The following is a 24,678-nucleotide window of genomic DNA, read 5'->3' as shown; positions in this document are numbered from 1 at the left end:
TTCTTCTTCTTCTTCTTCTTCTTCTTCTTCTTCTTCTTCTTCTTCTTCTTCTTCTTCTTCTTCTTCTTCTTCTTCTTCTTCTTCTTCTTCTTCTTCCTCATCTGCTTCTGCTGCTTCGTCGTCTAGGCAACTGCTACTTCATGGTTTCCAACAGGCAATATTTAAGTGAGAGAGAGTATTGACATTCAGTATTGCACTGTAGTTGTGTCCATGCTGATGTGTGTGTGTGTGTGTGTGTGTGTGTGTTGTGTACGCAGGTGTTGGGGTGGATCCGGAATGGGGAGTCCATGCTCAATGCTAGCCTGGTGAACGCTAGCTCACTGTCGGAGGCTGAACAGCTGCAGAGGGAGCACGAGCAGTTCCAACTGGCCATCGAGGTGATCACTCAACATGGCTGATTGCTTCAATATGTCCCTTTGTGCAACAAGTCCGGCTATTTATATCCCTGACCTTGACCCCGTTTAGCTGTCCTCTTTGTTTTTCAGCTTCTTCTGTGGTAGGAATGTAATGGGCATAAGTCTGTAGGACATGGTTTTAGCTTTGTTCACAGTACTCGTTGGCTTTTTTGGTTGACTTTATGCATATTGACTTCTGTCCCTTCTTGGTGTTGTTTTACATTATTATACCTGAGAGACACACTTCACTTTTGTAAGGTGCTCTTGATGACAACGTCTGCTAAATGAATGTAATATAATAAACCAGATAAGATAATGTATACACACAGCACACTTTCTATGGCACTCTACACATATACTCACGTAATAGGCGCACACAGATATGCACACACACACATGCACACAGAAGGGTGGTTTTAATCTTAAGCATGGTGTACAGTGTGTACTGAGTTTGCGGGAGGCCAGGGGCATTCCCCTGTCAGTGCTGTATTACAGCTCATCTCCAGCAAAACCACACTGGACATGTGTTCTGCAGCAGATTCAATATTTCTCTGGAATTCATCTGTGTAAATAAGAACATCCCCTGCTGGGCCTGTCAGCCCACCCGCTTCCCTTAAATCAGGGCTGCCCAACCCTGTTCCTGGAGATCTACCATCATGTAGGGTTTCACTCCAACCCTAACAAAGCACACCTCATTCAACAGATAGAGCAGGGCTGCCCGACCCTGTTCATGGAGATCTACCATCCTGTAGGTTTTCACTCCAGCCCTAACGAAGCACATCTCATCTAACAGCTAGAGATATCTGAGCTGCCATATAGCAGAATCCACAGACCTTGTTCTCAAGGCCTTAATAGACCCTGTGGCTCCCTTGGAGTTCAGTTTGACGCCCCTGATGCAGGTCATTTGAACCCCCTCGGTAAATGGCGAATAACCCGCGCGTTCCCCTTATGTCCTGCAGTCCCTGTTCCACGCTAACTCGCTGCAAAAGACGCACCAGAGCGCCCTGCAGGTCCAGCAGAAGGCCGAGGTCATGCTCCAGGCTGGACACTACGACCCGGACGCCATCCGGGGCTGCGCAGAGAAGGTGGCTCTGCACTGGCAGCAGCTCATGCTCAAGATGGAGGACCGCCTCAAGCTGGTCAACGCCTCTGTGGCCTTCTACAAGACCTCCGAGCAGGTCAGTTATACCACAGCGCCCCCTGGGGGCTGGGATGACTCAAGTTTCTGACAACAAGGGTCACCTGTTTAACAAAACTGCAAATCCATGTTTAAAGTATGCTTTATGTATGTTTTCACAACTTTGGTGGGCCATGCCACTGTATGACATTACGAAGTGAGTTACTATATCTGTTTATAAAGTAAATCTATCTGCTCTATCCATATACACATCTAAGTGTGTTCAGGTCTGTACCTGCTGCTGTATTTGTACAGTACTATGTACTACATGCTCTGTACAGTGTGATGATGTGGTAACACTGATGTGTGCAGCTTGCAGTGTGTTTCCATGGTCACAGAGCTGAAGTGTGCTGTGAATGCAACAGGTTTGCAGTGTGTTTCCATGGTCACAGTGCTGATGTTTACTGTATATTCTGTAGGTTTGCAGTGTGCTGGAGAGCTTGGAACAGGAGTACAGGAGAGATGAGGACTGGTGTGGGGGCCACGACAAACTGGGAGCCACCGCTGAGACCGACCACGTCATCCCCCTCATCAGCAAACACCTGGAGCAGAAAGAGGCCTTCCTCAAGGTAAGACCTGTACCCCACCCCCCCAGCCCCACTCTGAGAGAGGAGGAGATTATACTGGCTTAGTATCAAAAGCATAGAACTTGTGGGGCCAACATTGGCTCCTGTCCATGGCAATGGTACAGTCCATTACACTCATTCCTAAAGAGTGCCCCAGGGGTCACTACTAGGTCCAGAGAAGAGCCCTTTCACTTTGGTATTAGAATGGACCAATATCTCACAACTGCCCAGAATGGTATAATTCCAAGGTCAGGTATTGTATTCCCACGCTAAATGAGAGAAAGCCAGCTGTATAGTTTGTGGACACCTGTATGAGCGATAGGAGCTGGGCTGTGTTATTGAGGGCTGGGTCCTGACCTTGCTGTGCTCCCACCACTGTTCCCCTGGAGGAGGGGTTACGGAGGTCGCAGGCACAGCTGAGAAAGCAGCGTTAGCTGTACATGTCACACACAGGTGTAGACGCAGAGGCCACAGAGCTGCTGAAACGTGTTATACGTCTCAGAGCACTTTTGTATATATTCACTCTCCTTGTTCGGTTTAGCAGGTTTTGTTATCAGTATTTTCTGAAAAGACTCTTCTCTCGCTCTGAAACAGCTATGATGGAGCACAATGATGCAGTTTCCAAGCCATTGTAGATTTTGCTCTTTGTGAAGGTCTCTCCGCCGATGTTTTATTAGAAGGCTTGTTCGCTGCTATATAGGCCAGGGACGTATCTGCTATAGGCTGTGACAGCAGCACTCCATTACCTGCCTCCCCACACCCCCCTCCTGCCCGTCGTAACCTTGCCCCATGGCTACGGAACCCACGCTCCAAATTTAACAGGGCAGCAATAACACCGAGAAACAGGGTAACTGAGACGGAGGCTGAAACAGAGCTGGTGTGTAATAGCAGAACTTATAACCTGGTACTGGTTCTGGGCAGTTTTAGTCTATACACTCTCAGAAGTGACAGTGGAGGTAAATTTTTGCTCTTCAAGGATCACATTTCCCAAATGTACCTTGAAAGTACAGTAATGTTCTCTTTGGGACCAAATTTGTATTTTTTCCAAGCAATATAGGTACAAATAACCCAATCATTAATTAAAATGAAGTGCCAGTTTCCACCAAATCTTCAAAGGTGGTCTTTGCATTTAGTGCACAGAGTGTGCTGATAGTCCATTCAAACCCAGGTAAAATAGGTTTCAGGTGAAGTGTGTGTATTTCACTAAGCGCTGCTGAGAGAAGGTTGTTTATGTTCCCCTCAGAGACCACGTGCAGGCCCCGTAGGCCGTAGTGTAGTGTTGTTTGTTATGTGTGACAGAACTGGTGCATGGCGTTATGTCATAAGGCTCTGAAGGAAAGCTATGGCTAGGAGCAGGGCCCTGGAGTGGATTGGAGACGGAGTGTGGCTTGATGTAGTGCAGGAAGGCCTCACAACTCTGCATTTGTGTTTATGTGGAGCCGGGGAGGATTAATCGCACCGCGCTCGAGTAGATCCGTTTAACTTTAGGTGTTTTCCCCGTGGGTGGTGTGTCTGTATTAGATTTGTTACCCCTTGCGTTGCAGGCCTGCACGCTGGCCAGGAGGAACGCTGAGGTGTTTCTCAAGTACATCCACCGGAACAACGTGGGCATCCCCGGAGCGGCCAGCCACACCCGCGGGCCCGAGCAGCAGGTCAAAGGTCAGTGTGCCACTTCTGTTCCAGAGAGGCACAAGGTGTCCTTGTAGCTGTTCGACTCCTGCTGTTTGGATGCCTGTGGTGCTAAAGTTACTGCAGCAGTGTGTCCTAAAGCATTGACGTGAGCTGTGTGTGCATGTGGGGAGGTCTAGGGTCTTGAAAAGAAGGAAGCCTGCACACTGTTATGCTCCTTACACACCTTTATCGCAGACAACGTTTCGATCCCAGTGGATCTTTGTCAGGTCTAGGGTCTTAACACGAGTGTACAGTGCCTCTGGCCAGTGCTTTGTTGTTAAAAGAAGGTTCAGGGTTTTTAACATTCTGTTTAAACACTGGTACCCTTGCTCCAGTATGGTTTTCCTGCAGGTATCCTGCAGGAAGTCATACTGTATGAAGCAAAAGGTAGCCTAGCCTAAGCCTGTGTGCTATGATTTTTGCCATGTCAGGATTTGGGGGATTTTTGCCATGTTTTTGGCTGTTCCATGACTTTCCACCATTTCCCCTCATAAAGGCAAATGCTGATTCCTTCTGTGAAGGAACGAAGCTATTTAATGCTCCACCCTATTCATGCATTTTACTCGTATTTGTTCCTTGGAGTAACAGCCTACTGATTTTTTTAGAACTTCAAACACTTGTTATTGTTGCTACAATTGTGAATTGATTTTCATCATTTCCCACTGCTGCACATACGATATATTAGTCAACTTAATAATTAATGAAAAGTTTTTTATAATGCTGATTTGTGCCGTGCCGCTTTTTTCAGTTTTCTGTGACTTTTGACAACTTTCTCATGATTGCTCTGTGACTTTATCCGATATTGTCCATGCCTTGGTGAATGCTGTGCCCTGCTGTTAAATCCGGCTATGCCAGCTCGACAAGCTTGAAAATTGAGTTGGTCAAACTGGGTATGAGCTGGTCAACCAGCATGGCCAGTTTGGTCATGAAGCTCCTCTAGCTGGATAAGAGCTGATCAACCAGCTAGTGCTGGTAGCTTTTCTGAGCTGAGAGCTTGTCTGAGCTGGTCAAGCTGGGAGCTGGTCTGAACTGTTTCAGAACCTGGCTTGAGCTGCTTTTTCAGCAGGGTAATCACTCACTCTGACATCTTTCTGCTCCCTGCAGCCATCTTGAACGAGCTGCTCCAGAGGGAGAACCGGGTGCTGCACTTCTGGACCATGAAGAAGAGGAGGCTGGACCAGTGCCAGCAATACGTGGTGTTTGAGCGCAGTGCCAAACAGGTGAGCCTCTCTGGTCATGTTTGAGTGTTGAACAGGTCAGTCATTTTCCCTCTATCTACTTGCCTGCCCTGTTGTACAATAAAGCTATGCCAGCTTGACCAGATTTAAAAGTGAGGTGGTCAAGCTGGTCATAAGCTGGTCTAGTTGGGTTTGACTCTGGTCAACCATCATGGCCAAGCTGGTCATGACAGTGGTATAGCTGGGTATGAGCTGGTCTGTTTCAAGACATAGTTTGAGCTGGCTAAACCATGCCAAGCTGAGAGCTGGTCTGAACTGGTCAACCAGATAAACCATATTGAGGGGGGAACTGGTCTGAACTGGTCAACCAGCTACCAGCTATTTCAAAACCTAGCTTGAGCTGTTTTGTTCAGCATGTTGAGTACAGTGCTGAACAGGGGAGTCACTCTTGTTGTGTTTTTGTGCGGAGATAATTAGGGGAGTCTCTGTTTGAGAACAGTGCTAAACAGGTGGGTGTTCCTCAAAGCAATGGACTGAAGTGCTTAACAGTTCTGTTGCATAGGCATATGGCAAAGCGAGGAGCTTTCTTGTCGTGTTTGTCATGTTTGTGTATGATATATTTGGGAATGGTGGAATAATTATGGATAATTAGGCCCCGAGAGTGTTTTCTTCGTGGCTGGAACCAGCAAAGAATCTTTTCCTCTGCTTGTTTCCAGGCCTTAGACTGGATCCAGGAAGCAGGAGAATATTACCTCTCTACTCACACCTCCCCCGGGGAGACCAGCGAGAAAACTCAGGAACTGCTCAAGGAGTACGAAGAATTCCGAGTCTCCGCCAAGGTAGGAGCGCTACCGCTCAAACACTTCTTCTCCTGCCAAGAACGTCAGTCTGAAGGTGCAGATTCGCCCAAGATCTGCTCCTTAAAATGATTGATGATCCCATCCCCATTACTGTATCAACACCCCGGGGTTAGTGATTTTCCGTGAGAGATTTATCTCCGCGCTTTCGAGGGCCTTGACAATGATGTTGGACGCGTACGCTGTGTCTAACAGTGATTGAGTCGCAGGTGATAAACACTCTCGTTGCCTTCACAGCAAACCAAGGAGAAGGTGAAGCTTCTCATCCAGCTGGCCGACAGCTTCGTGGAGAAGGGCCATGTCCACGTCACCGAGCTGAAGAAGTGGGTCACCACGGTGGATAAGCGCTACCGGGACTTCTCCCTGAGGATGGGGAAGTACCGCTCCAGCCTGGAGAAATCTCTGGGGATCTCTTCTGAGGTGAGCTTCCCCTTTTTGTGCTTTCCAGATTGGACTTTAGGCTCCCAAACATGAACATGAAACATGAATGAAATACAAAATTTCATAGTGAATGGTCATAATATTGATCCAAATTATAGAATCGCTTTAATGATTAATAAAACTGCCCAATGGCCAATTTTGGGACGATGAGTATATGTGAAATACACTGATGACGTGTATTGTGCATGAATTATCATTCAATGGAAAACTGATAAAAATACACACTGTAGCCTAATACAGATAGGAGTTGTGTAGGAGGCTGTATAAGTCTTTGCATAAGTCAAGTAGAAAATTTCAATACAGACCTGGATATTCTTTGTGGAGTGCAGTGTGTTGGATAACATTGCATAACGTCACGGATGTGCAGACAGGACTTCAGAAGGCCTGGTGGTAAACTGCAAGCCAATTCATGAACTTAGATACTGGCAAAAGAGCTGCTTCATCTATTGCCTGGGAAGCAGACATAATGGTTTATTTGACTGAATAAAGTCCAAAGCTTTGTCCAGCCAATATTGCTTTTATTTGGACATTTAAATCACCTTAATGCATTGCAGAAAGCTATTAAAACTCATGATTTCACTTATTACTCAATAACTGAACAAAGGATTCTACAGAGAACTGAAAGTCTAATTAAGAAAAATAAACCTTTAAATACAATGTGACAAGGGGCAAACACAGTTAGTTTTAAAGGGGATGGAAGTTCTTTTTAGTTTATCGCATGTTACGCCCCAGGCACACCTGTTCATTGAATCAGCCACTAAGTCCAGCCATTTTGAACTTTATGCTTGAACTGCCTTCCTTGAAACTCGCACATCTGACCATGCCCTCGATGGTCTTGCGTGCTGCGCTTTAGACTAGGCACTAATACCATAAAGATAGAGCCTTAACTACAGGGTCTCCTTTGGAGAAACCTTGTCATTAGAGTGGGACTCTTTGCCTGAGGGATTTAGTCTTTACAGTGGGGTTCTGTTCTATCAGAAAATCCTGGGTTTTAGTCTCTAAATGTATTTTAGTTCCTTCAGCAGGGTTTTTGTCAAGTCTTTAGTTTAGCCTTAGTTTTCCTCTTTCTAGCAAGTCTGTTGTCTCTCAGGCATGCTGTTGTAAAAATGAATAAATTACTAAAGATGTATTTTGCATATGAGATCCTTATTGTTTTAATTACATTTGTCTTGTGAGTTAATTTGATAGCTTCAGTGCCTTACAGATTAAGCCAGCCATACGAGACTTAATTAAGATGATAATCTTTCGGCATTGTTGATGTCGATCAGCCTTAAACTCTGAAAGTTGACTGAAAGTATGAACAAGTCACAATCTTGCACTGTTTCACAAATGCATACTAAATCGTTTCAACCCAAATTGGTAAGCCTTTGGGGTTGAGCCTTGGTCAGATTTTAAGGGATACATTTCCCGTCTGTGCTGGGATTCATTTTGAGTCTCTCCCATGTTGCGGAGTGTGCAGGACAGTTATTAATAGGCTGGGAAGGACAGCATGAAGAGGTGCTCCTCTGAGTCTCCTGCTACTGGAGGAGGTGCTCCTCTGAGTCTCCTGCTACAGGAGGAGGTGCTCCTCTGAGTCTCCTGCTACAGGAGGAGGTGCTCCTCTGAGTCTCCTGCTATAGGAGGAGGTGCTCCTCTGAGTCTCCTGCTATAGGAGGAGGCTCTCTGCTGCGTCTCGTTTCTTTTCCATTGTTGTACTCTCAATTAGGATCCTACTCCAAAGGCATGTGCTGGCTTATATCTTCATTTATATTTGACCCTATTCGTTCCCACATACAGTGTTTCTAAATCAAGTGGCAATGCTGTCCTTGAGTGTCCTTCTCCGTATCAAATGAAATGGGGTTTCCGTAACAAAGAAAGGATGTTTTGAGTCCTGCCTTCTCAGCAGAATTAAGGAAAATAATTGTTTTTGGGATATGTTGTAAAATGAGTCCCTATGGCTTTCCTTTTGACAGGAGATCCATTGCAGTCTGGTCTCTATCCCCTATTTCTGGGACTGAAGCAGACAGGAATAGCAGAAGCTCCCCCCGTAACAAGCTCTAGTCAATACAAACAGTGTCAGTGAGGAGAGAGACAGGCTCCATCTTCTCTCTGTCCTCCACTGAATGGCAACCAGCAGCTCCATTAAGTCACACCCACACTCTGTCACACTTCATTACTGCAGGTCACACACACGCTGTGAGGCAAACACACACACACGCATATGCACACACACACACACAGGAACAGACTCATACACACGCACACACACACACACGCAAACACATACGCATACGCACACACACACACAAGCACACACAGGAACAGACTCATACACACGCACACACACAGAAACACACACAGGAACAGACTCATACGCACACACACGCACGCATAAGCATGCACACACACACACACACATACACACAAACACATGCACACACACAGGAACAGACTCATACACACATGCGCACACACACACACACACACACACACAGCGAGGCAAACACACACAGGAACAGACTCATACACACTCACATACATACACACACATACACACACACACAGGAACAGACTCATGCACACTCTCTCACACACACACACACACACACACACACACACACACACGCAAACACCCATGCACATACACTTACGTAAGCAGACACACAAACACACGCATACACATGCATTGTAAACACACACATACACATGCACAAGCACAAGCTCATGCGCATGCGTGCATACACACACACACCCATATACACACACATATACACAAACACACACACTGCCGATAAAACCATGACACACAAGGAGACCAAACTATACACAAATACTGTGTATACCCACTCATGTGTTGCACCAAAGGGCAGCAGAACTGATATGAAAAACCTAAAATCATGAGTGTGTAATTTCCCTGTATGTTCACTTGAGTAAGATGACGATGGACATATACACAACAGTTCACATTACGCAGTAATTGTCTGTGTCTCAGAGAACTGGGATCTGAACATTCGCTCTGTGCCTCTGTTTGCTCTCTTCTCTGGTAGGATAATAAAGACTTGGAGCTGGACATCATTCCAGCCAGCCTGACCGATCCAGAGGTCAAACTGCGTGACCCCAACCACGAGGTCAACGAGGAGAAGAGGAAATCCGCCCGGAAAAAAGAGTGAGTGAGCCGCTCTGTACTCAGAGGATCTGTGAGATCCATCAAAGTGATTACAAGGAGCAGAGTCACACATTTTTAATAGTGTTATGTGGGATCATATTCCACATTGGGCATTATGTGTAAAATATTAATCTGTTAAACTCACTCCTTTGGGTAATTTGGCATTGTTAATTAAGGCCCACAACACATGCCACTGTAGCTGGCCTCAGTTTTCCTATTGCTGAGCTAATTTCAAAGAAAGTAAAAAATTCAAAGGACCAGAAAAAGCACCGAGAGTATCCATTTCACAAGTGTAATAGGTACATCCAGTTATTTACATTTGATGTATATGTTAGTTGGCCTTTGTGTATGATTCTTGGACGTGTTTTCCACTGACCGCATTTGCAGATGTGCAATATGGGCTGATATGCTATACGAGAGTGCAGTCTTAAGTATGCACAGTATACATTTACATTCTGTAGGAATTATGTACTGTTTCCTTTATTTTAAACTGGTGCATAATGAGGTGAAAACTTTAGACAAACGATCACTTCTAGATGCTTAAACAAACCATTCAGCTCTTAAATTCAAAAACCTAACCCTTATTGTAGTTTTCTGCCGTATAATTCTCGACTTTTCAAATGGCTGGCGTTGATGCGTATTTATATTGATCCAGGTTTATAATGGCTGAACTCCTGCAGACTGAGAAGGCGTATGTCAGAGACCTTCAGGAATGCTTGGAGGTAAGCTCTCGCTGTGGTTATTTCCTGCAGGTCAGGGGTGTCCTCATTGTGATTGATTATGGAACCTTCTAGAAAGGAGGTGTAAATGAGATTTCCTCTCTGTAATTGATTACAAAACCTTTCTGAAAAAGAGACATACATAACCTGGCAGTCAATAATCAGTATTGACTGAAGTACACCCAGGAGAGAAGGGCTGGTGTGTGCAGAGGTGTATGATGGGAAGGCTGAATTGTGTCTCGGCGTCTGCAGACCTACCTGTGGGAGATGACAAGCGGGGTGGAGGAGATCCCGCCAGGAATCGTCAACAAGGAGCACATCATCTTCGGAAACATCCAGGAGATTTATGATTTTCATAACAAGTGAGTGACATATTGATTCATCATCAGTGTCCGAGATGAAGTGGTCTTTTGCTACTCATTTCTTTACAGAAGCCATTAGATGTACAGCTCATCAATAGTATAAGAGATAAATTGATGTCTGCTGTTTGAAGAGTCCAAATAAATCAATGCTGTCCTTTATGGTCCTGGTAACACCTCCTATTCTAAGCGCCCTATGTCAGCAGCACGGTCATTTGTTTAAATTATGTTCCCACTTACCTGTAAGTACTGACCGTTTCCTTTGATGGGATTATGTATGTGTTAAACATTGTGTACACGTGTGATAGTAAGTCAGTTGCTCGTGTTCCTTCCACCAGCGTTTTCCTTAAAGAGTTGGTGAATTACGAACAGCTTCCTGAGGACGTGGGACACTGTTTCGTCACATGGGTAAGGCCTTTTGGAGCTGATCGGATCTCAGGTCCTACACTTGACACTCTGATTATCTTGCTCTTGCTCTGTCTTCTCTGTGTGGTTTCTGTGCAAACTGCACCTTTGCCTGAATCCTTATTAAATCCCTGCACGGGGACTCAATCTAATATTATATTTCTAGAAGCTTTGTATCTTGGGAGATTTAACTAAATAATGGGCAGAATTATCCTGATGCAATTTTAAAAAGCATTGTTCTATGCTTATTAGTGAAGCAATAGGTAGCAGGCTTAACTGGTGATCAGTCTGTGCACTTGAGAAATGTACTTAATTTATACAGCACTAGTTTCAGAAAATGTGCTGTATAAATCTGCTTTTTCTATTACCTTCGTTTTGCTGATGCTTTTATTCAGGGCGACTTGCAATGCAGGAGGCTTGAGTGCATTCAGTTGATTAATATGAGAAATAGTGCCAGACCTGCCTAACAACATTCACAGACCAGGGAGTAGAGAGGCAAGATGGCTAAAACACTAGCGCAAATTAACTCTGCTGTGCAAGAGTGAAAATACAGATTCTGAAGGCATATTGATTACGTCCATCAGAGGCCCTTAGGAGGAAAAATATGAGACCATAAAAATATAACCTAAAACCATGAGGTACAAAATGTGATTTAAAAAAATATCTGTGCAGTTGACCCAAGATCAGGACGCGTGCTAGTAAAATAATACTATAATTCTGTACTAGAAGGCATTCAGAAGTAGGACAGCTGATGAGTGTGTGTGTGTGTGTGTGTGTGTGTGTGTGTGTGTGTGTGTTTGTGTGTGTGTGTTCTTTTTCATTGTTTTTTCAGGCTGATAAATTCCAAATGTATGTCACATACTGCACGAACAAACCAGATTCTAGCCAGCTGATCTTGGAGCATGCCGGAAGCTTCTTTGATGTAAGTTTCACTGTTCCTCTGTTTTGTACTAACAGAAGTTTAGTTCTTTTAAATGTTTTTCCTCCAAAATGCTTATTATCTATTTCCTGGACATTGATAATCTTTTTATGTGCATTTTAGATTTTACATGAACACAAAGGCAGATGTCAGTACATCAGAATGGCATGTAGATGGCAGTATAGAGCTATGTCTGGTTTGAGTTGAAAGCATCACAACAAAATCCCCTATTCTGTATGTCCTTGTATCTCTGCTGTACTTTAATGTATGTCTGTCTATGGATCAGATAAAGAACCATATGTATCATGTAAATGATTTAAAAACTATGTTCAATTTTCTGTTCGTAGGAAATTCAACAAAGACACGGCCTGGCCAACTCCATCTCCTCCTACCTGATCAAACCAGTGCAGAGGATCACCAAGTACCAGCTCCTCCTTAAGGTACAGGCAAGAAGCAAGAGCTGAACTCTGCTCCCTTCATCCCATCTCTTCTTCAGGGAGTGGACCATACATGGTTCTGCCTGTGTCTCTTTCTCTCTCTTTCTTGTTCATGTTCTTTTTCTCACACATTCACTTGCGCACACACGCACACGCACACACACACACACACACACACACACACACACACATAAACACATACACCCACTCTCTCTCCCTATCTTTTTCTCTCTCTCTGCCTCTCTCACATGCACACAACTCACACACACGCGTAACCTCCCCTTCTCTTGATTTAATGTACATTCATTCATTTTCAATTGCCTCGAATGGCAAATTTTTCACACATTCTGTGTACTTCATAGCACAAACCAGCAGTGCATTTTTAAATAATATAAATTAAAAATGCAACTTGCAGACTGAAATCTTCCAGATCACCGATGAATCATTTCGCTTTGTTTCAATCCAAAGTACTTTTTTGTTACATTTGCATGGAAGTGGTTCACAATATTAATTTCCTGTCTTTCATCACAACAGCTTGCATTGTTATCGCGGATAGCTGGTTTTTATATTGAGGAATTAATCACAAAGCGTTTCAGATGTACGGTTTTATATTTCTTCTCTGCAAGGGGTAGTCAGTGCATCTCAATAACAGACTGCTTTGTATTAAGATGTCTAGATAAAGACTTTCATGTGCACAGAGACTTGAATGCAGAAAAACAACAGCACTTGTGTGCTAATGGCAAAGACGCTGTAATGAGACCCCATGGTGATTGCATTGTGTTCAGATATAAAGAAAAGAAGGCTTTCATTTGGGTAGACCCGTTTTTATTACAAAAAAATACACTTGTGGACGAACAGCAACAGATTCCATTGTTTTCCTCTGTAATGACGCTGGAATTTGCATTAGCAGATGTGTATAATAATGAACGCAGAAGCACTGCTCTGCACTAAGAGCAGCGGAGCAGTAGGGAGGAGGTTAGCCGCCATTTTGTGCTGACAGTGGGGCGGCGGTCTCTGTTGGGTCAGGAGCTGCTCACGTGCTGCGAGGAGGGGAAGGGCGAGATTAAGGATGGCCTGGAGGTCATGTTGAGCGTCCCGAAGAGGGCCAACGACGCCATGCACGTCAGCATGCTGGAGGGTAAGAGGGGACCTCCCCCGGGCCTTCCAAAAACCACAGACCCAAATCACTATGGGCAAAGACAGCACCACTCTTAACAGCACACTTTTAATATGTCTGGCCATAAAAGCTCTTTATAGATGTTTTTGTGTGTACTATGTCATTATGACATGGGTTATCTCATAATGAAATACATGTTTAAAAATAAAAGGTTTTACACATGAATATTTATTACATAATGACCTTGTGTATTCATTGCTTTCGTCATTGATTAGGGTGTCAAAGACAACGGGTGTGCTTTACAAGGAATGATGCACGATGATGAAGCAAATTAATCAGAGGTTGTTACATGATCACTCACAGGTTAACATTAACTCATTCCATGATCCTCTGACAATATTAATATTTCGGCACATTGAGGCATTTTTTTTGCATTTGATGATGTGGGATGCAGCCTACAGTTCTGCTTGTATGGGTCCAAGGACATGCAGGTTAGATTGATTGGAGAGTGTAAATTGCTCCTCGTTGGACTCCTGCCATTGCCCTTGACCAAGGCACTGGCCTCAGATCTGGGGTTGGTCCCTGGTCGCCATACTATGGCTGTCCACTGCTCCTAGGTAACTAGGAGGACACATTACATTTCCTTTGAAGGCAATGACCAAAACATTTTATCTAATCGAATGTTTTTGAGTGAATGAGAGTCAGAGTGACTGGAGAAGGTGTTGAGTTGGTGGCCCAGGTTAAGTGTGGGAACGCCACACCCTGCCTCCGCACACACCTGTCTCCACGCTTAACCCTGAGCGCTGTCTCCTTCAGGCTTCGACGAGAACCTGGACGTCCAGGGAGAGCTTATCCTGCAGGACACCTTCCAGGTGTGGGATCCCAAAACCCTGATCCGGAAGGGCCGGGACCGCCACCTCTTCCTGTTCGAGATCTCGCTGGTCTTCAGCAAGGAGATCAAGGACTCGGCAGGGCGCACCAAATACGTCTACAAGAACAAGCTGCAGGTACGGAGGAACCGGTCTTCTCTCCATGGTCCGGCTGCGTACACAACACCGCTGTTTTCAGGAGGCAACGGCACAGGAAGGCAGGAAATATCAGCCCTTCCTGTGATGATAGCAATGAGTTTCAGTACCAATGAATGCTAACAGCTTGTGTTAGCAGCTGAATAAAAAGGGACATTTGGATGGCTGTTTTTGAATTTTAATGGAGGTACTGTTGGCTGTCCACCCCTCTGGTGAGGTCTGTCATCAGTCCACTGGCAGTGTGATGAGGTCTGAATTGGACCCTCATACATGCAGGACTCTACAGGCGCAGAAATATGGCCAGTTTGACTGCCATCCTTTAAACGCTACCTGCTGTTGCATTCTGGGGGAATGTGGAGGTGTATTTTTGGGCAGTCGCACACCTCAGCCCACCTGACCGGACATGAAATGGGGGTGAAGAGTGATACTGTATTAATGTGCAGTATCCTAAAGTTGCTTTGTGTTGCCAAGTGAAAAGTTTTAAATCTCAGTTTTGTGTGTGTGTGTGTGTGTGTGTGTGTGTATATGTGTATGTGTACATGTGTGTGGGTGTATGTGTGCGTGTATGTCTGCCTGTGTGTGTGTGCACATGTACATGCGCACATGTGCGTGTATGTGTGTGCATGCACATGTGCATGTCTGTCTGTGTCTGTGTGTGTGTACACGTGTGTGGGTGTGTATGTGTGTATGTGTGTATGTGTGTGTGTGTGTGTGTGTGTGTGTGTGTGTGTGACCGTGTGCGTGTCTCTCTCAGGCCGCAGAGCTGGGTGTGACGGAGCACATCGAAGGGGACCCCTGTAAGTTCGCTCTCTGGGCGGGAAGGACCCCCTCCTCCGACAACAAGACCGTCCTGAAGGTGCGTCCCCAAACGTCCAGCTCTCTTTCCTGATGTCAGCGCAGGGCTCTGTGGAAGGAAGTGTGTCTGAGCTGCCGTGTTGTGATAGTCAGACACACCTCAGACCTTCCCTTCCCTTGGTCACCAGCGTAACCTATCTGTGCCACGTTCCCTTCTGTGACAATCACTCTCTGTAGCTCTGACAGCCAGCTTGATTAGGGCCTGATCTGACTGAGTGTGGATGGACAGGAGCTCTCAGTTGGCCACTATTGTGTGCATTGTGGAAATTCTTGGAAATGTTCACGCACGTGTACGGTTGTGTGATATTTGAGGGCTTTGTGTCTAGTGAAGGAAACGCCGCTTAAAACCTTATCTGTGTTTGGAGGGGGTTGTTGGGCTCAGGGTTTTTAGTCCAGAAACTGTTCCCTGCACTTTGAATCAAGCTGAGAGAAGCCCTCACCATATGCAGACCCCGTGCTAACCTCAGTGTGTGGTACACACACTCTTAAATACTATGCCAGCCTGTACTAGATTTTCCCTGCAAGCTTATAAACATGGATTTGACAATATTTTCCATCTGAATACTGTACATAATATGCCTGAGAGATTTGCATTATTTCATCTTTTGTTACTATTATATATTTATATTAGTCATCCTACTGTTTATGGGATATCCCCTAAGATCCAACATTCACCAGAACCTGTGTATGTCCATCCACAGAGATGGTAAATATGAGTTTAGATTTTGATCCCATGTTCCAATCTGCAGGCATCAAACATCGAGGTGAAACAGGAGTGGATCAAAAACATCCGTGAGGTGATCCAGGAGAGGATTATTCACCTGAAGGGGGCGCTAAAGGAGCCCATCCACATGCCCAAGACACCCGCCAAGCAACGCAACAACAGCAAGAGGTCAGCCAGCCTATTCAGTAGAACTAAACTGCAGGCATTTTATTATACTGTTTATGGGACTACACTTGTAACTCTCAGCTGTTATCTCCTTCAGCAAGGTAACTTGAGAGCATAAATATCATTGTATAAATTGAGAGCGTAAAAATAAACCTGTGTGACTTGTTAGGGTTGATACATTATCTAATAATCTTCACTTGTAGTGTCAGTCAGTGTCCCAGAACTGTTCAGTTAAGACCATTCTAATCACATAATTGTGATCTAAAGGCCCATCTCCACCAAGAACTATAACTATAACAATAACTATAACTATAATGATAACAATGCATCCACACTGGTGAATGATAATTTTTTGTAAATAGTCTCTTGGCTATTATCTGCCATTTTGCATGTGGCGCCCTGTAAATTTGGATGGATTTTCATTGGCTGTCAGTGCTTTATTTTTCATGCAGCTGGAAGACATTGCCCTGAAAGTGATATTGACGATATTTTGTCACTGTCCTTATGGTTGTGATGTTGACTCGTTATTGGTATAGTTATTATTCTTGGTGTGGACATTGCCTTTACACCATAAAGGGTTAGTACAAGACCAGTGGTGATTTGTCTCAGTAAATACACTCAGTGATTACTTTATTTGGTAGACCTGTACACCAGCTTGTTAATGCAAATATTGAATGAACCAATCATGTGGCAGCAACTAAATACATAAAAGCATGCAGACATGGTCAAGAGGTTCAGCTGTTTTTCAGACCAAATGTCAGAATTGGGAAGAAATGTGATCTAAGTGACTTTGACCGTGCAACGATTGTTGGTGCCAGACAGCATGGTTTGAATATCTCAGAATTGATTGAGTATCTCCTGGGATTTTCATACACAACAGTATCTAGTGTTTGCAGAGAATGGTGCGAAAAACAAAAAACATCCATTGAGCAGCAGTTGTCCGGGCAAAAATGCATTGTTCATGAGAGAGGTCAGAGGTGAAGGGCCAGACTGCTCGAAGCTGACAGGAAGGTGACAGTCAGGCAAATAACAGGGATTATAACAGTGGTATGCAGAAGGGCATCTCTGAACACATAACACATCAAACCTCTAATTGGCTGCAGCATACCTAATAAAGTGCTCACTGAGTGTATATCATGAAAAGCATACATTTTGACTGTTTGTGGTCTTGTTTCTACAGTAGATTCCTTGTACAAAACCTTAGCTGAGAGTTAATAACACGGTGTTTATCTCTGAAGGGACACTGGAGACGACGCAGACAGTCAGGGTGATGGCAGCAGCCAACCAGACACCATTTCTATCGCCTCCAGGACCTCCCAAAACACGGTGGACAGTGATAAGGTAGGAACACTGTTTTCCTCACGTCTGTAAGTGCATCCTCCATCATTATGGCACAAAAAACATGACCATAATGGTTTCAGTTTCCTGGTGGAAATAATCTGCTGTTCGGTAATTTGTCAGTTGCTTACGGAAGTGATTTGTGTGCTTCAGCGCATTACCGATCTGAATTCCAGTGTTCTTAGTTCTAGACTATTAGTCTTTCTCTCTGTGCCACTACTCTATCTGCGACACTAATGCATATGTTGTTTTGACATTTTGTTTTTCTAATTCAAAACTTCTTTTTGTAAAGCATTTTTAAGCTTCTGTACATTTCTGTAGTGTCTTAATTCCAAATAATGACGTACAATGAAAAGTGGTAGAATATGTATCTCACTGTACACCGAACACATTTTCTTTCTCTTTGGCACCCAGCACATTATTTCACACTGGTCTTTCAGTGGTCCTTCAGTGTGGTATGGCTGGCACTGGCCCCGCCTACTTTTGGCCAGGTGACCCTTCATGGTCAGGTGACTCACAGTCGGGGTTTCCCTCAGCAGCCCTTTGTGCTGAGCAGGGGCTCTGCATGTGATCCCTGCCTATAAACAGCCATGTGAAACCATGAGATGCCTGTTCAGTTTGTGTGCAAGGCTGTGCCCTCATAGGAATTATGAGAAGCCACATGAAGTCAAAGTAAGAACTCTTTTGATTGCCACACTTCACAGTGCGTTCACCTGGCTCACAACCTGTGTCACCAACTTATCACTCATGAGTGGCTTGGCTTGTGTCATGATTAAAATATTTTGGGAGTTTTCGGGGCAGTTTCATGGACACAAATTAAGCTTAGACTAAATTCAGTTGTGTCTGAAAAATATAAATATAATTTAGTCTAGAGCTAGGCTAAATCTGTGTCTGCGAAACTGGCCCTATATGTTGTCCTGGTCCCAAACGGCTCAGTTTGGGAGAGGCTTGTATCTGCGCTTCTTTCTGCCTTGTCTTTGGGATGGGGCAGCATGTAGCCTAGTGGCTAAGGTTCATGACTGGGACCTGGAATGTTGGTTCAAGCCCTGGTATAGCCATGATAACTTCCACATAGCTGTTGGGCCCTTGAGCAAGACCCTTAAACCATTAAACCATTGCTCCAGGGGGGATTGTCCCCTGTTTCGTGTAATCAACTAAGTCATTTTGGATAAAAATATCAGATAAATAACTGTAATGGAATGGAATGGTCTGCTCTCTGGTATAGCTGGTACCAGGGCTGCTGGATATCCTCAATATGAAGGGCTCTGTGGTCCTGGCACCCCGCCAGTTTTGTGCGGTCAGACCTGATGTCCGGGGTTCCTCCCTGTTCTGAACGGCGGTTACACTCACGCAGGGAGGGTCAGGCTCTGCTGACGTGGACCGGCTTGTTTACATCGCTCTCCGAAACGCCCACGTGCCGCCCCTGCTCTAAATATTGCCGTGGAGTAACATGGTGAGGGCACTGCACAGCCGTGTCTGGAGGATGTGACAGCACCTTGTTAAGTCTGACGGATCTGGCTGCTTTCAGGGGCTGGAGTAGTTTATAGACCTCTGCGGTACTCGCGAGGCAGAAAGCTGGCTTCCTCACTTGCGTTTCGTAGAACTTCCTTGATTCATTTTATTTCTTTTTTGTTTTTTTCGAAAAGAGGCTGCTTTTAATGTTACTTATTGTTTACAGCTAGCTGTAGCTTTAGCCTCCTTTTTTCCTTCTTGGTAAAGGATTTGTAAATATGGCCAACAGTGTCATTCCTCGTAGACTGTAGGCAAGGGTAAATTTTCCCATTTAAGTGCTGCAGACATGTATGCCCTCAATTCTGTCTAGAGATAGCTGCTTCCGCTAATGGGCTAAACTTACATTGACTTTATTGATATTAATAGAGTTTTCATAGTTTGGAAAAGTCATTTAAAATGAACTTTATAATGTCAATAACACAACCCTGCTGTTTTTTTATATGCAGTATTTTTATATATGATGTCGGATTGTTAATTATTCTGTTTTGGCTCTTTTTTTAATGATACTGTTAAGCGTGCATTTAAACTGAAGTAATTGCTTTAATTTCTTCCAGTGCATTGTGGTTAAGTTGAACACTGTTCTGTGCAAATTCCTTTGCAAAGTCTGAATACAGGAACAAAAATAGCCCAAAGAATAGGCTATAACATCTTCTCTCACATCCATCCCCAACATAAAATGGCAAAACCTAACAAATGGTCTTTCCAAAGTAAACCTATTTCATTTGACCCTTACTGAATGGACACTGTGTTTTCTTTTCTGAAAACATTTTGCAAGCAGCCTGCTCTTCCTTGTGCAATAAACAAGTCCTGTTTTTGTCTTGTAAAATGAGTCATTGTTTTGGCCTTCTGAAACCTTCTAGCCCATATTTTTTGTCCTAGTAGACAGTTTTACATTCTATGGTTGTCCACCCTGCTGCTGCTTTGCTCAACTAAAGGAGGGTTTTATCCATTGTCCACCCTTGTACTGTATCCTGGGGTTGCTACTGCTGGTGTCTCCAGCCCTTATTATACATTGTTAATGATTACAATAAGCACAGTCTAGAGAATGCTTTCAGTGGTGGGATGTCTAGTATCCAAGTCCAACCTACTCTGTCTCTGGGAGTAAGTAATCACAACACCAGACACAACTGTGAGTGCCCTGAACTCTTCTTCTGGACATTAAAATAAACCAGTGACACATTGAGCATAACATACAGTACACATTTTTAATGTGAAAAGCAGGCCTTTCCACCAATCTAGGCTTGTTATTATGATCTATAGGGGGAGTCCTCAGGCTGGGTCTTGGGGCCCCCTGTGTGTTCTGGTTTTTGTTGCAGCAAATCTGTTGATTAGTTTGAATTGCTTGAATGCATGTTTATGTTCCATTTAATTCCATAAATGTAATGTATTAACAGAAAACGGGTTTGACTTGTTGCCGTTTGGTTAGTGTTTGATTTCTGCAAATGTGACCAGGGTACCGTCAGTTAGGATCCTACTGATTTTATCTGTCAGTTATAAATTTATATGAAGTATGATCAGACCGATTCCTCAGATGTCACTGTGGTATGTTTACTGTAAGCGATTTCTCGCTTTGGGAGGATCAGCCATCTCTCAACAGACATTAAAAGTGCATAATGCAGAACAATTAACAGCTTATTACAATTCAGGGTTGCAACAGAATGTTGAATTTTTATGTTGTGACAGAAACACTCATTGCCAGAGCCTAGAACTAGCTATGTGGAGGAAAACAATGTTGGCATGCCATTTACAGTTCTGTATTGTCTCCCTATGTCTTGTTCTATTGAACTCCAATCTGAACTTGTTTCCCCTTTTGGTGAGACTCAGGTCTATCACACCCAGGTCCTGGAAGGCTGTAGGGTCTGTAGATTTTTGTCATCACTCGCCAATAAAGCCCTTGGAAGCATGGTGTGTGTGTGGGCCTTTCAGCCAATTGGTTACTTGTGTTAATCACTAAATTGCGGGAATGTATCGAGTGCCAGCAGGCACTGTAACCCTGAAGCACTGGAGTCTGACAGCCCTGTTGGGACTAAAGAGATCTGGCATGTTTTCTTGGCCAAACTTCACCTGAGATATGCAAGTGGTTACTGCTCACTAAAGGCAGTTCAGGACAGTTTCATGGCTTCTGTAGTCTGCTAGCCTCATGAAGTTGCTGGGTGTTAGTGTGTCATTGAGTGGAGTCATGGCGTCTCAATGATATCGCCAAATTTCTGAATAATATTCAGAACTAATAAAAGTTTTGAACACTATATAAAATCTAACAACTCAAAATACATGTGTAGTTGTCTAGCTTATATTTTTCCCCACATTTTTGTTTCTGACAACGATTTACATTTCAAATTTAGAATAATTGACTTATTGCTAACTTATTAATCATTGTAATGACAATGTTGCTTAATATGCACAACAGAAATTAAAGACGCTCTGTATGACGTTTGTAGAACTGCTACATATCTGTTAGCTGCCATGGCCTATTATGGGAACTGAACCAAGTGCTTCCGTGTCATCCTTTGAGTGCAGTGCCCAGAGCTGTACAGAGCAATCCCAATGCGGTCTGATGAAGGCATTGCAAAGTATTAATATTGCCTGCTTTGATTTATACTCAATATGTTTCCCAATATATCCAGCATCTGGCATTTTATATATCGTTCATCATCCTATTATCCGTTTGTGACCACTTTTGCATTCTGGCTGGATCCAGGCACACTTTGAAGTGAACAGACTCCGCTTTCATACCAAAGTCTGTTCTGCAGCCACACCCTGTTATAGTACCACTGTAAAATATGTTTGTCTTAAATTATTATTGCCCATATGTAGCTTCATATTTCAGTTTTTTTCACAAACATTTTTCTCTGTTTATGCTGAAGGCGACGACATCTGACATTTCGTGATGTAATGCTTTGATACTACTTTGGTTTTTGTGGTGTAAAAGTTGAGATGTTGCATAAGATAAATAGAATATGCATGTGTCCATGTCTTTTACCCCTTGAGTATGTAATTTCATTCATGACTTTTTTCCCTCGAGACTGTTTCTTTCTTCCCCCGCCAGACTAATTGCGTTTGTTGATTACGGTGACGTGGGTAATTCCGAGGCGTTTAATGTTGCTCTGGAGAGTTGATCAATGATCCAGTGTGTTCTGTTGGGGCTCTCTCACATAATGAACTCGTTCTGCGCGCATCACGGCTGCGTCTGCAAGTCACAAGACTGTCAGGGCAGGACTGTCAGGGCAGGGCAGCTGGGCTGCAGGCTCTCTCTCCTATCTCGCTCTCTCCTTCTCCCTCTCTCTCTCTCCCTCTCTCTCTCTCCCGCTCCTTTCTTGCTCTCTGTGTTGTATATCTCCTTTTGCTTGTTGTATATCTCTTTCTTGCTTGTGCGGTTTGCTCACACACTCTCTATCTCCCAGTTTCCCACTTGCACTTTCTCTTTCTACTACATTTTATATATCTCTCTCTCGCTCTCTCTCTTGCTCTCATTCTCTTGCTCTCTCTCGCTCTCTTTCTCTCTCTCTCACTCTCGCTCTCTCTCTTGCTCTCTCTCCCCCCTCTCTCTCTCTCGCTCGCTCACTCTCCTTTCTTGCTCTCTGTGTTGTATATCTCTCTTTCTTGCTTGTGCAGTTTGCTCACATACTCTATCTCCCACTTTCCCTCTTCCACTTTCTCTTTCTGCCACATTTTATTTATTTCTCTCTCTCTCTCGCTCTCTCACTCTCGCCCTCGCCCTCACGCCCTCGCGCCCTCTCACCCTGTCCTGTACTGCCGCTCACTCTGAGAGCAGCTCACTGAGAGCAGCTCAGGGCTCAGAGGCTGCAGGTGTACTGTAGGTCTCCTCAGGGTCTCGCAGGGCTCCACACCAGCCTGTCGCTATGCCAAAGTGGATGTCTTTTAAACTGCCCAAGGAGGGCAGTCGTGTAAGTAACCACACTGAACATGTCTAATGAGGGACTGGCTGGTCTACCCGGAGCGTGTTCTTTTACTCAAGTAATTTGTTACTACGTTGTGCTGTGTGATGCAATGTGCTGTGTCATCTCAACAATGTCATATCTTTGGTGTGGTTGAGATGTATAACATGGTTGGTAGATGCTGGAGATTTCTAGTAGTTTTCATGCAAATAACATAGACCATTGTACTGTGACTTCTTGCATGTTCTCACTAAAGTTCTGCTTCAATGCTTTTTGGAGCATCAATGATGAATAGCTGGAATGATGAACAGAAATATGTTTTCTCTGGGGCAGATGTATTATCATATGCTGGGTGCTTACTGAATTAGACGAAGCTACAGTACTGTACGTATTACCGACAAACGCATCTTGGTAAATGAGCACGCTAATACCATATGGTTTTACGATCCTAGTTAAAATGTACATGAATGCGCATAACCATTTATGTTCATTGAACATTCGCTCTGGTGTAAAAAGGCTTACAGTTTTCACCTCAAGATAGTAAACGCCTTGCATTATCATATACGGATGTTAAATATTTACTTTGCCTCTCCCTTACATTTGAATAGATTTTACATGCCTGTTGTTTTTTTTTTGTTGTTTTTTTTACAGTGTCGTGTTTAAATCACTGTTTTTGAAGCAAATAATGTTCTACTGCTTTTTATTTTTGTTGTACTGTAAAATGCATCAGACTTGGGATAACCTCCTGCCGTGTGGGGAGCCATTGGCCATTCTGTTCGGTGGGCTGCTCTCACATCTGCATTTGTAGTGGGTGTCTCTCGACTAGTTTGCTAGGAAGCACAGTGATGTGCAGTGAAGCCAGTTGCAGTGAATGTTACCATGGCAATGCTCTACAGATACAAACCTTGTGTTCAAAATAATGTTACCCTTAGCCAGGGGTGATTTTGCCTTTCGCGGACTGGCAAGGTGTTCGTCTTTGGTGCTTTTGGGCGGATGAGAGCTGCAGGTTCAAATCTCACCTTGGGGGAGTGCTTCTCACTCATTCAACACGCATAGCTTAAACATGTTGACCCCTAGTATTTCTGGGATCGGTTCAGACTGTAGTATAGAGAAATTAAATTTGGCCATGCCTTTGAACTTGGCTGCTAAACACGTTAGTATTCATTTGATTTCCTTGCTCAAGCCTGGACGAGAGGTTCTGAGTTCTTCCTTCAGTACAAGGACAGACTCAGTTCACTTGGTTTTTTTCTGTTATATTTTCATTTTTCACAACCAGATTATACGCTTCTAGTTATGTCCCTGAGTGCATTCCTTAATTTTGACTGTCGACTTCATTTCTCAAGCTCTCATTTAACATGCTATAGGTTTCAGACTGATATGGTAGTAGCCTATATTAAGTCACTTACTATTTCATTTTTGTAAAAATTATGAAGCTTAAAATTTTGCCAAAGAATTACCCAACAATTCAAGGGCTTAATCATGGCACCACCTTTGATTTGACTTATAGAGAATCTGTGATTAAACTCCATTGTAAAACTGAAAATCACCCCTTTTTGTGAACTGCTTTTCCACATTCCTACTCAAAGGTGTAAATATTTATTCCTTGTGTGTCTTTACTCAGCCTGAATAACTGAGGGAAATATCGGTGTCTCATAAAGCTCAATGAAAAGACCAGACGTTTGGGTGTAGTTAACCTTGTTATTGGAGACCTGGAAAATGTTGGATATTCCTTGTCCAACTGGCAACTCTGTTCTCTGGCATTCAGATGCAGTGTGCA

At 43.9% G+C, this 24,678-nt stretch overlaps 1 protein-coding gene across 1 annotated transcript in view; it reads left to right on the top strand.

The window, feature by feature from the left end:
- Positions 1–24,678, top strand: part of kalrna (kalirin RhoGEF kinase a) — a 165,972-nt gene that overhangs the window by 102,612 nt on the left and 38,682 nt on the right. Inside the window, exons 16-33 of the mRNA XM_061225614.1 lie at positions 258–377; positions 1,355–1,573; positions 1,992–2,141; positions 3,683–3,797; positions 4,914–5,029; positions 5,704–5,826; positions 6,082–6,264; positions 9,312–9,430; positions 10,086–10,152; positions 10,402–10,511; positions 10,847–10,916; positions 11,746–11,835; positions 12,180–12,272; positions 13,296–13,407; positions 14,203–14,393; positions 15,166–15,267; positions 16,016–16,158; positions 17,394–17,496. Coding sequence (XP_061081598.1) covers positions 258–377; positions 1,355–1,573; positions 1,992–2,141; positions 3,683–3,797; positions 4,914–5,029; positions 5,704–5,826; positions 6,082–6,264; positions 9,312–9,430; positions 10,086–10,152; positions 10,402–10,511; positions 10,847–10,916; positions 11,746–11,835; positions 12,180–12,272; positions 13,296–13,407; positions 14,203–14,393; positions 15,166–15,267; positions 16,016–16,158; positions 17,394–17,496 — 2,226 coding nt within the window. The remainder of the gene's footprint in view (positions 1–257; positions 378–1,354; positions 1,574–1,991; positions 2,142–3,682; positions 3,798–4,913; positions 5,030–5,703; positions 5,827–6,081; positions 6,265–9,311; positions 9,431–10,085; positions 10,153–10,401; positions 10,512–10,846; positions 10,917–11,745; positions 11,836–12,179; positions 12,273–13,295; positions 13,408–14,202; positions 14,394–15,165; positions 15,268–16,015; positions 16,159–17,393; positions 17,497–24,678) is intronic.

The sequence above is a fragment of the Conger conger genome, chromosome 17 (assembly GCF_963514075.1).
Source record: "Conger conger chromosome 17, fConCon1.1, whole genome shotgun sequence".
NCBI classification, from domain to species: Eukaryota; Metazoa; Chordata; class Actinopteri; order Anguilliformes; family Congridae; genus Conger; species Conger conger.
Note: the sequence above shows the minus strand (reverse complement) of the source record. Positions and strands in the feature narration are given on the sequence as shown.